Source organism: Mandrillus leucophaeus, unplaced genomic scaffold (genome assembly GCF_000951045.1).
Source record: "Mandrillus leucophaeus isolate KB7577 unplaced genomic scaffold, Mleu.le_1.0 Scaffold23, whole genome shotgun sequence".
Classification (NCBI taxonomy): Eukaryota; Metazoa; Chordata; class Mammalia; order Primates; family Cercopithecidae; genus Mandrillus; species Mandrillus leucophaeus.
The window spans coordinates 480,671-492,117 of record NW_012102365.1 but is presented as its reverse complement, the minus strand read 5'-3'; the positions used below and the strand labels follow the sequence as shown (position 1 = coordinate 492,117).

Below are 11,447 nucleotides of genomic sequence, written 5' to 3'. Positions count from 1 at the left end.
CTGACCTCGTGATCCACCCGCCTCGGCCTCCCAAAGTGCTGGGAATACAGGCATGAGCCACTACACCCGGCCAAAATGTCTGTGATTTCTGTTGGTGACTAAGCCAAAGATACTACTACTTCAATCCATATACAAGGAAATCATAAATTTTGGTTAGAGGTTAGCAAAAATAAAAATATAATTTTTCCCATCCAAGTTTATGGATCCCCTGAATTCTGGACCCCAGAGTAAGAGCTTTCATCTTAGAAAATATCTGACACATAGTAAATGTTCATTTTCATCATCATCATCTCAGGTCAGGGGACTACCAGGACTTTAGAATCAGATAAAATCAGCTGGGTGTGGTGGCTCAGGCCTGTAATCCCAGCACTTCGGGAGACTGATGTGGGTGGATCACCTGAGGTCAGGAGTTCGAGACCAGCCTGACCAACATGGAGAAACCCCATCTCTACTAAAAATACAAAATTAGCCAGGCGTGGTGGTACATGCCTGTAATCCCAGTACTCGGGAGCTGAGGCAGGAGAATCCCTTGAACCCGGGAGGTAGAGGTAGCGGTGAGCCAAGATCGCATCATTGCACTCCAGCCTGGGCAACAAAAGTGAAACTCCATCTCAAAAAAAAAGAAAAAAAAAGGCTGGGTGCGGTGGCTCACGCCTGTAATCCCAGCACTTTGGGAGACCAAGGCGGGTGGATCATCTGAGGTCAGGAGTTCGAGACCAGCCTGGCCAACATGACAAAACCCTGTCTCTACTAAAAATCCAAAAAATTAGCTGGGCGTGGTGGAGGGTACCTATAATCCCAGCAACTCGGAAGGCTGAGTCAGGAGAATTGCTTGAACCCGCAGGCAGAGGTTGCAGTGAGTCGAGATTGTGCCATTGCACTCCAACCTGGGCAACAAGAGCAAAATTGTCTCAAAAAAAAAAAAAAAAAAATCAGATAAAATCAGTTCCACACTCAACTGCTATGTGACTCAGCCCAACTTCTACAGCTCTCTGAATCTGTTTCTTCCTCTCCGGAAGGGATAGATACCTAGGCCTTAGCACTGTGATGACATTAAGTACTTTGAAATCTGCATCATGGGGTAGATATGAGTTATTATTGCTTTAATTCTGTGGGGAGGAGCCAACTGTTGTCACCTACTTCAGAATTTCTGCAGCACCCCCAGTCGTCAAAGCCTGTCACGACCTTACCGGTAACCCAGAGACCCAAAGTCTGAATTTCGCCCATGGTTGGCCCATGTAGTGTATGTGTGTTGTCAACGTTTAATAATGTCACATACAAATTGAGATTTTCAGCTTCTCTGAACTTGGTCAGCTCTGGTGATGCCATCCCACCTTCACACTTGGTATTAACAGCCTCTTTCATTTTATGAGCCAGTTGGCTTCAAATTTGCAAAATGCCTGTCTCCAGCTTTGTGTTTTGCCTCGGGTCTGTGTCCCTTGAACACTTTGTGCTGCATCCTCCTTTAACATTTTTGCCTCTTCATGCAGCAGCCTCCCTATGGCACTCTAGCGAAGTCCAGTAAATTCTAACAGAGCCTTTATCCCAGTGTTCGGTAGACAGATCTTGATTTCATCAAATATCTTTCCTGAGCTGCCACCAGAGGTGAAAACCAGCCCCTTTCCTCCTTGAACCACGGCGCCTTTACTCTATGCTCCCAGCATCTGCCAGGGCTAGGCAGTTAGGGACACAGTAAGTGGCAACTTCTATTTATTTTTATTTATTCTTTTGAGATGGAGTTTTGCTCTTGTTGTCCTGGCTGGAGTGCAATGGCGTGATCTTGGCTCAGCGCAACCTCCACCTCCCAGGTTCAAGCTATTCTCCTGCCTCAGCCTCCCAAGTAGCTGGGATTACAGGCGTGCACCCCCACACCCGACTAATTTTGTATTTTTAGTAGAGATGGGGTTTCACCATGTTGGCCAGGCTGGTCTCAAACTCCTGACCTCAAGTGATCCACTTGCCTCAGCCTCTCAAAATGCTGGGATTACAGGCATAAACCACCATGCCCGGCCGGCAGCTTCTATTTTAAAGGGCTTTGTTTTGTTTTTTGAGAGAGTCTTGCTCTGCTGCCCAGGCTGGAGTACAGTGGCGCAGTCTTGGCTCACTGCAACCTCTCCCTCCCAGGTTCAAGTGATTCTCGTACCTCAATCTCCCGAGTAGCTGGGATTACAGGTGTGCGCCACCACACCCAGTTAATTTTTGTATTTTTAGTAGAGACAGGGTTTTGCCACGTTGGCCAGGCTGGTCTCAAACTCCTGACCTCAAGTAATCCACCTACCTCGGCCTCCCACGCTTGGCTCCCTGGGATTACAGGCGTGAGCCACCATGCCCGGCCTATTTTAAAAAGCTTTATGAATATAAAGTTCTACATATTTGCTGTATACATTTCAAAGGTAATAGGTTAAGTGAAAGCAGGATGTGCCCTTTCCCCAGTGTGTCTCTATCATGTTCCCCAGTGGGGGCCACTGCTAAATTTGGGATATTCTTCTGTTTTCTATATCTGCAGATAGTCTACATACTATTCTGCAAACTGTACTTTTTCTTTTCTTTTCTTTTATTGGAGACAGGGTCTGGCTGTCACCCAGGTTGGAGTGCAATGGTGCGACCTCGGCTCATTGCAGCCTCCACCTCCTAGGCTCAAGTGATCCTCCTACCTCAGCCTCCTGAGTAGCTGGGACTACAGGCATGCACCACCATGCCTGGCTAAATTATTATTTTTTTTTTTGGTAGAGATGAGGTTTCACCTTTGCCCAGGCTGGTCTCGAACTCCTGGACTCAAGCAATCTGCCTGCCTCAGCCTCCTAAAGTGCTGCCCAACCATACTTTTTCATTTAAGAGATAATGGATACCAAATGAAATACAAGTTACGTGCTTAGAACAATGACTACTATTTTTAACGTGTCATGGGCAGCTTTCTTAATTGGTATATGCAGATATGCTTTTATCACTGTTTCAAGCTGAGGGCAGGGAAGTCCCTGCAGAAACTTTGTCTTGAAGAAACGGGTTAAATTGGCTGGGTGCAGTGGCTCATGCCTCTAACCCCAGCACTTCGGAAGGCCGAGGCGGGTGGATCATGAGGTCAGGAGTTCAAGACCAGCCTGACCAATATGGTGAAACCCCGTCTCTACTACAAATAGAAAAATTAACCGGGTGCAGTGGCAGGTGCCTGTAATCTCAGCTACTCGGGAGGCTGAGGCAGGAGATTCGCTTGAATCTGGGTGGCAGAGGTTGCAGTGAGCTGAGATCATGCCACTGCACTCAGGCCTGGGTGACAGAGTGAGACTCTGTCTTTGAAAAAAAAAGAAAGAAAGAAATAGGTTAAATGTGCCATCCCTCAAGGTAGGGGTGGTTGATTTCACAGAAATCAAATCGAAAAGGCACCCTCCCCTTCCTTCCATAATGCTGGCATCCAATCATCTGAAGTAGGGATGGGGCTCGGACCAGGGGCTGAGGGAGGCCCGCCCAGTACCTGGTCCAGGCCTGGGACTCCTGAGCCCTGCCAGCCAAGGCCTCTTCTGCCTACCCAGACCCGCCTCCTTGGACAGTGGGGGAGGTGCCGCTCAAGCCTGATGCTGATCTCTTTTGACAGCTGCTCCTAAGGCTGGCAGGATGGTAGGCAGTGGGGGAAGGGACCAGATTTAAAGGTCCAGTTGCTCCGCCCCCTGCCAGACCTTGGCAGGCAGGCGCGGGTGAGCATCCTCTGAGGGCTTGGGTCTTGCGTATGTAGAAGGTCAGAGACCCCTCTACCCTAGTTTCCACTTCTTGGTATCATAAAGACCACTGGTCTTCATGTCCGCTCCCACCCTATAGGCCGCCAGGGAGACCAGTGCCGCCCACCATGCGATTTCGACGCCTGACCCCTGGTTACTTCCGGGTGCTACAGGTAAGTACCCCTGATCAATGGTTTCTGGCACGACTGACCCCTTCCTCCCCCTACCATAGCTGGGTTGACACCCCCAACAGCCAGGCTGTCACGTTCCCTGCCGCCTGAGCAGGCAGGCCCAGATGGGCAGTGAGGCGAAAGGGATTGGGGTGGAATCTCCCTGGGGCAGTACCAGCGTCCATGTCTCCTTCCCCTAGCTACACCTACTCAGCCCCTTCCCACTCCCCACCTTCCTGACAGTCTCAACTGACCCCTGAGGCACACCCTCTGTGCACCTCCAGATGCAGGTAGCTGGTGAGCTGAAGGCAGAGCCCCGCAGTCTGCTGGTGGGAGTTGTGGCTACAGTGCTAGCTGTCCTCGGGCTGGGTGGCTCCTGCTATGCCGTCTGGAAGATGGTGGGGCAGCGGCGGGTGCCACGGGCCCCATAATGAAGAAGAGAGACTCTCACCTGGACGCTGGGGGTAGGTGACTCGGGAGGGGGCTGCAATCTCAGAAGCCTTCTTTTCTGGGGATCAGTCTCTGTCGGAAGCAGGACAGAGTAATCTGATCCCACTCCCGCCACCCCACACTGCATCAGGCCTCCATCTGGGTGCTCCAGTTCAGATGCTAGGACCTCAGAGGGAAGGCAGGGATGTGGGCTCCAAAGATAGACCAAGATTGACACCCTAGGCCTGGTGCACAGAAAGTACTAGACAAGCCCTTCCAGGGCAGGAGTTTGAGACAGCGACCTGGAAGTTAGAGTTGGAGGCAAGCTCTCTTTGTCCAGTTCCTTTATTGGGGGCAGGGCACCCAGAAGAGGCCCTCCGTTCCCCAAACCCAGAGCCAAAAGGGGTTGGCACGCTCCCTCCCAGCCTAGTCCTTGCGTCACTGTCCATGGGCAACTCCTCTGCCCTGCATCTTCAGGCCATGTCAGGTAGAGGTGTCCATCTCAGGGACCTCAGTGGACACTTCTGTGGGCACTGCTAGCCGCCTGGGGGGCACATAGGATCCCATACCCGCTGCCCTCTCCGCCTCTTCCTGACTGTAGGGCTCGACGCTCAGCTGCTTCAGCCTGGGAGAAAGAAAAACAGGAGTTGGGAGATGACAGGTGAAAGCCCTATCTGCTGAGCACCCATCCATCAATCCTCTCCTTACTCCTTCATACCTTTTCTTGTGGTCTTTGGATCGGAAGTGGGTCTTCAGATTGGCGGAATCGATGAAGTACTTCCTGTAGGGATGGAAGTGAGAAGGAGAGTGAGGAGGTGATAGTCTCCCAAGTACACCTATCTCCATAGCCCTAGCTTGTCCCTGACGCCAGGATCCGGGTCTGAGAAACGGGAGGCGGGCGGACCCACGGGTCCCAAGAGAGAAGGCTCTGCACGGCCTGGGGCTTGAACTTCACATCTCCCGGCCGGTACCGCGGACCCTCCTCCGCTCCCGGCCGGGCTCGTCCGGGACTCACGCGCAGGCCAGACAGCGGTGCAGGCCGCCCCCTGGCAGGTCGAGGTCGGGCTCGGCGTCTGGGTCGGGCTGGGGCCGTGCGGGTCCCAGAGGCCGCAGCTCGCGGTGAATCTCATCCAGGTCCGGCCGCCGCCGCTTCGCCTTCATCTGCCGGGCTAGAGAGTGCGCTCGGTGCGCGCCTGTCCGGCGGGAGCGACCCATGGCCAGAAACAGCCCGGGCGGCCAAAGGGCCAGGAGCAGGGCAGTGAGCACACGTGTGAGCGCTTCCGGGCCGATCAGCGACGTCACGCCACGCAGGGGGGCGAGGCAGGCTCTGCCGGACCGCCTCTGATGACGTCACTCTCGGCCAGCGGCTCGAGCGCCGCCAGGCGGCCGTCGACGTCAGTGACCGAGCTCGGGACGGGTCTCCAAAATTGTGACCACTGAAGGGCATGGCCACGCGGGTCCTAGCTGGGGAAGCGCGGGGTGGTGCGTGCGCCTAGGGGTTTCGGGGCCGTCTTGCTGCCCTGCTCTCCCTGGCCTGGCCCAACCAGTATCAGTGCCAACCTCTGCCCCTGTCGTCCCTTCCTGTTTCCCAGACCTTGGACTCCGCGGTGGGGGTGGGATGCTGCATCTCTGGAAACCACTGATAAATGTCTGTGTCATGAATAAATTAGTAAATGACTGAGAGTGAATAAGTTTGCAATCCCAGCCCCACAGGACTTCCCGAGATATCTCCAGTCCCTGAAAAACCCGTCACTTCTCCTGGCTCCCATTATTCCCTTGAATCTCCATCCTCTCTCTGCCCCCAGCCAAATCCATGAAGGGTGTTCCTCCCCAGAGATTGCAGTCCTCAGGCATCCAGATTCCAGAGGGCTCAGTTCCTCTCACAAGTACTTATAGAAGGACCTCTCCATCTTTGCCTCCTTTCTCTAAGCCCTGGGCTCCCAGAGGTGGGCTGGCAGCAAAGGCCTAGGTATTGCATGCTCAGAGTGGGCAGAAGCCTAGAGGGCCTTTCCCCATTCACAGGATCCTGGTGCCTCCCAGGCTGGCCAGAGCCAACTCAGCTGGAAGGGGCCAGAGGAGCTTAGCAATAATTCAGGGGCTCCAGCTCTTTGGAATCTGTTGCCAGGAAACAAGGAGACAGGCACGTGTATCCCTGGGGAGAGGAATCAGTTTCCAGCCCAGACAAAGGAGTGAAATGTAAGCCCAAGGTGCCCACTGGGGGCCTGGGGACCTTCCTGCTCCAGTTCATTGAGGCTGAGTAGGGACAAGGGGTGGAGCCCTGCTGAGGACACAACTGGTATGACTACAGTCACAGGGGCTCCAGTGTGGGTCCCAGACCTCAGGATTTTGTGAATGGAAGAAGATTTTCCTGGAGCCATGCTAAGAGATGAACAACCTCAAGTACTCCTAGGCCCAAGAAGAAAGCCTCTCTAGGGCCGGGCGCGGTGGCTCAAGCCTGTAATTCCAGCACTTTGGGAGGCCGAGACGGGCAGATCACGAGGTCGGGAGATTGAGACCATCCTGGCTAACATGGTGAAACCCCGTCTCCACTAAAAAATACAAAAAACTAGCCGGGCGAGGTGGCGGGCGCCTGTAGTCCCAGCTACTCGGGAGGCTGAGGCAGGAGAATGGCGTAAACCCGGGAGGCGGAGCTTGCAGTGAGCTGAGATCCGGCCACTGCACTCCAGCCTGGGCGGCAGAGCGAGACTCCGTCTCAAAAAAAAAAAAAAGAAAGCCTCTCTAGAGACAGATGTCTTCGTTATTCTTGGCCAATATGGGTCAAGACAAGGGGCTAAGGTGGCGGAAGCCTGTTCCATCCCCCACCCCCCGACTCCTTTGGATCAGGTTCACCTCCTGGGCACTGTGCCAGCTGGGGAGGCTGGTGCATCTTTAATGAAGTCACTGGATCCCTCAGACAGGCTCTTGGCCTCACCAAGTTCCTAGGGCCAGACTCACTGGTATCCACTGAGCCACCACCTTCCTGTGCTTGGGTGCCAGACCCCTTCCCCCTGCAGCCATGAACCAGGCCTTCTGGAAAACCTACAAGTCCAAAGTGCTACAGACACTGAGTGGGGAATCTGAGGAAGACCTGGCAGAGGAGGTGGGTACCATCCATGCATGCTGGGTGGAGCATATGCAGAGGGGCAGCAGGAATGAGCAGTATGAAGTGGGGCACAGGATAGGCTTGGAGGTGGGGGGGCCACGTTCGTGCAGACAGCACATTCAAGAATGGTAAAGAGCATGGTGCAGCATCAGAAAGCCAGGACATTCAAGAAAACTGAGGAAGAAGAAAAGACTTAGGGACTATGGGAGGAGTGGCCACTGTCTCCAAAGATCTCGAGGCTGCCACATGGAAGAGATTCTTCTAGGACCAGTGGGCAGTAGGCACATGGGCACACTTAGCTGGACACAACTTTCTAATGGGAGCAGAATTAGGAGTGATGTAGTGAGCCTCCTGTTACTAGAGGTAGGGGGAGTGGCGCCTATACTAGAAAGGTCACTGTAGCAGCATCAGATCAAAGCCATACTTAGACCATGTGTTGTTCTGACATTAAAAAAAAAAAACAAAAAAACAAAAAAACAGGCTGGGTTAGGCATGGTGGCTCATGCCTGTAATCCTAGCACTTTGGGAGGCCGAGGAGGGTGAACTGCCTGAGCTCAGGAGTTCAAGACCAGCCTGGGCAACACAGTGAAACCTAGTCTCTACTAAAATACAAAAAAAAAGTAGCCAGACATGGCAGCGTGTGCCTGTAATCCCAGCTACTTGGGAGGCTGAGGCAGGAGAATTGCTTGAGCCTGGGAGGCGGAGGTTGCAATGAGCGGAGATTGTACCATTGCACTCCAGCCTGGGTGACGGGGCAAGACTCTGCCTCAAAAAAAAAAAAAAACAAAAAACAGGCTGGGTGCAGTGGCTCCCGCCTGTAATACTAGCACTTTGGGAGGTCACAGAGGGTGGATCACCTGAGGTCAGGAGTTGGAGAGCAGCCTGGCTAACATGGCGAAACCCTGTCTCTACTAAAAATACAAAAATTAGCCAGGCATGGTGGCGGGCACCTGTAATCCTGTCTACTCAGGGGCTGAAGCAGGAGGATCACTTGAGCCCAAGATTTTGAGACCAGCCTGGGTGACATAGTGAAACCCTATCTCAACAAAAAAATACAAAAATTAGACAGGCACGGTGGCACCACACCTGTAGTCCCAGCTACTCAGGAGGCTGAGGTGGGTGGATCGCTTGAGCCCAGGGAGGTCAAGGCTCCACTGCACTACAGCCTGTGTGACAGGTGAGACTTTGTCTCAAAACAACAATGACAACAGCAAAGTTTCTGAAACCAGGGACAGTCTTATGTCTGGAGGCTGTGATAAGTGGCAGTCACACAATCACAAGAAGTGTGGCAGAGGCAGGAATTGGTTGGGAGGGGCGGAGAATGGTTTGAATGCTTGAATGTCTGGAGAGGTTGGTGTCTAAGGCTGGGCTTGTGCAGAAATGTCGGTGGGTAACTGGTGTGATCAGTGTCTGTGTGGAATCCCCAGTGAAGGTGTGTGTGTAGGTGTGAACATTTTGGGCAGCAGTCTATGCCTGCATGCCTCTGTGTAGACATTTGTAGGTGTTATGTTTGTATGGTGTACGTGTTTTGGTATCTGTTTTTGGGTGAAGAGGTTTTGTGTGTTGCGGATGGGCCTCCGTGCAGCTTTCTGTGGTTGTGTAAGTGCACAGCTGTGAACGGTATAACTGTGTGTGTCCTTGTATAGGTACCTCATAACACATACGTCTATGTGCAGATGAAGAGCTGTAGCCATGTGGGGCATGCTCGTGTACAGGTGTGTGTCTACATCAGAGTGCATGCCCATGTCCACATGCTTTTGAGTGTATATGGATGTGTCTGTGGTGGGCAGGTATGTGTGCTCAAGGGTGTCTGCAGCTCGGGCCAGTGGCTCACACCTATAATCCCAGCACTTTGGGAGGCCGAGATGGGCAGATCACTTGAGGCCAGCAGTTCGAGACCAGCCTGGCCAACATGGCAAAACCCCATCTCTATTAAAAATACAAAAAGTAGCAGGGTGGTGGCAGGTGCCTGTAATCCCAGATACTCAGGAGGCTGAGGCAGGAGAATCACTTGAACCCGGAAGGCAGAGGTTGCAGTGAGCTGAGATCGTGCCACTGCACCCCACAGCACTCTGGCCTAGGCAACAGAGCAAGACTCTGACACACACACACACACACACACACACACACACACGAGGAAAAAGGTGGTCTGCAGGGATTTACTCTGTAGGTATATCTGTATGCATTCCCATGTGCCCTTGTGGATCTGTGGAGTGTGTGTGTGTTTAGTTCTGTGGTATTTGGGGTGCCTGGTCTGTGTGTACTAGGCTAGCAGTGGAGGAGGGAGATCCCACTCCTCTGCGGCCTCTCTCATGCAGTGTGGGGGTCTTGTGTCCCAGAGGGAGAACCCAGCATTAGTGGAGTCTGAGACAGCAGAACCAACCGAGGAGACCTTCAATCCCATGTCACAGCTGGCCCGCCGGGTGAGTCTTCTCCCTTCTTCCACCCCAACCCTGGGCAGCCTGGCAGAGGCTTCTGTGGAGTCCTGGGAGGTTATGCTGGGCCCCTTCCCTGACTCCCAACCCCTTTCCCAGGTTCAGGGGGTCGGGGTGAAAGGCTGGCTGACAATGTCATCTCTGTTTAACAAAGAAGATGAAGATAAGCTGCTACCATCAGAGCCTTGCGCTGACCAGTATGTATGTGTGTGTTTGTGGTGGTTCTGGAAGGGGCCTGAGGTCCCCCTTCTGCCTGGTCCTTCCCTTCTGGTTTGTCTTTCTAACCACTGAGGGCTGGGGAGGGGCAGTCCCAGGCTGTTTGTTTCTCTCAGCAGGAAACAGGCCAAATCAGCGTATCTGGGAGATTAGGGTAAATCTCTGGAGGAATTGACCAGCTGTTGGGATTGAGGTGCTAGAAGGTATTTTATGGGCTCTCTGGACCCATCCGCTTGGGAGGGGCCATCTCTCTAAAATCCAAGAATGGAGAATACCTTTAGGTGTTTGCAACAGGTGATCCAGCTCCAAGGTTCCCAAGTATTGTCTAAACCCTCACCCTCCAAGGAAGCGTGTCACAAACATATTCCTGGACCCTCCTTCAGAGACTCCGATTTCGCCGGTGTGGCAGAGTCTTGGAGATCTAGCCATGTTTTCAGCAAGCCCCACCAGGGCCCCGCAGCATGCTGCTTTGGGAATCACTGTCTTAGAAGGTCTTTGATGCCGAAGATTAGCGGGTGGGACCTGGGACCTCAGTCTCCCTCCTGGCTCCATCTCTGGCACATTTTCCATTTCTGCCTTTTCTCCATCCTGGTCACATCCCCCTCTCACCACTGAACCTATTCTTTTCTCCTAGGGTCCCCATGACCCAGCAGCCTCTCCCGCCCCCAGGTTTCCATTCTTTCCTCCCACCCTCGCCTCCGGTTCCTTAAGAAACTTCCTGGACTCGAGGCTTCCACTTCAAGCTTCATCACCTCTCTGTGACTGCCCTTCCCCCCAACATCTTCCCACCTTTCTTGAGTCCCCTGCTCTCCCCTAAGGCTCTGACCTAGGCCTTCCTGTTGCTCCACCTTTCTCCCGTGCCCCCAGTCCCCCTTTCCCTTAATGTCAGGACCTGATCCCTCTCCGGGCTCCGTCTCTTTTCCCCAGGGCTTCCCTCAGGTGGGATCTGAACAGCCCCTCCCACTCCCACCTGCTCTCCCAGGGATCCTTCCAGCTTCCCAGACCTGCACACGCCTCCAGCGTCCCTCCTCAGCCACGCCTAAACCCCTGACCTCATTCTCTCCCCAGGGATCCTGATCCCCGTTGCCTCCCTCCACACCCCTCGCCTAATCCCCTGACCCTGTCCCACCCCAGCCCCGTTTCCCAGGGCCTCTGAGCCCTCCCCTTGCCTCCAGGCCCTGACCCGCCTCCGTGTCCCAGTCCCCCACTGGTCACCTGACCCCGCTCCTCACCACTGCCCCTGACTCCGCCCGGGTTCCCCCGGCCCCACTAAACTTGTCCCTCGGCCCAGCCTCCTCTCCGATGTTCCTCCCCGGGACCGCTCGACCGCTTCCCTGACCGCGGCCCTCTCCCGCAGCCCTCTGGCGGCGCGACCCCCCTCGCA

The 11,447-nt window shown here is 53.9% G+C and overlaps 2 protein-coding genes across 3 annotated transcripts; one reads left to right on the top strand and one right to left on the bottom strand.

Annotated features, from left to right (window-relative positions):
• Nucleotides 1–4,636: 4,636 nt before the first annotated feature.
• ZNF593 (zinc finger protein 593) lies at nt 4,637–5,631 on the bottom strand. Of its 2 annotated transcripts, XM_011981630.1 has the most exons (3): nt 5,325–5,631; nt 5,028–5,090; nt 4,637–4,934 (listed from the first exon to the last, which is right to left on the bottom strand). In XM_011981630.1, the coding sequence occupies exons 1-3, from the start codon at nt 5,522–5,524 to the stop codon at nt 4,793–4,795; spliced, it is 405 nt and encodes a 134-aa protein (XP_011837020.1). In that variant the 5' UTR covers nt 5,525–5,631; the 3' UTR covers nt 4,637–4,792. The 2 variants fall into 2 exon arrangements, with proteins under 2 accessions (XP_011837020.1, XP_011837019.1); XM_011981629.1 differs by having other exon boundaries at nt 4,637–5,090; nt 5,325–5,610.
• A 1,611-nt stretch (nt 5,632–7,242) lies between these two features.
• LOC105540880 lies at nt 7,243–10,371 on the top strand. Its single transcript, XM_011981628.1, has 3 exons — nt 7,243–7,409; nt 9,752–9,835; nt 9,947–10,371. Exons 1-3 carry the CDS (start codon nt 7,326–7,328, stop codon nt 10,136–10,138), a joined length of 360 nt encoding a protein of 119 aa, XP_011837018.1. The 5' UTR covers nt 7,243–7,325; the 3' UTR covers nt 10,139–10,371.
• Nucleotides 10,372–11,447: the final 1,076 nt, after the last annotated feature.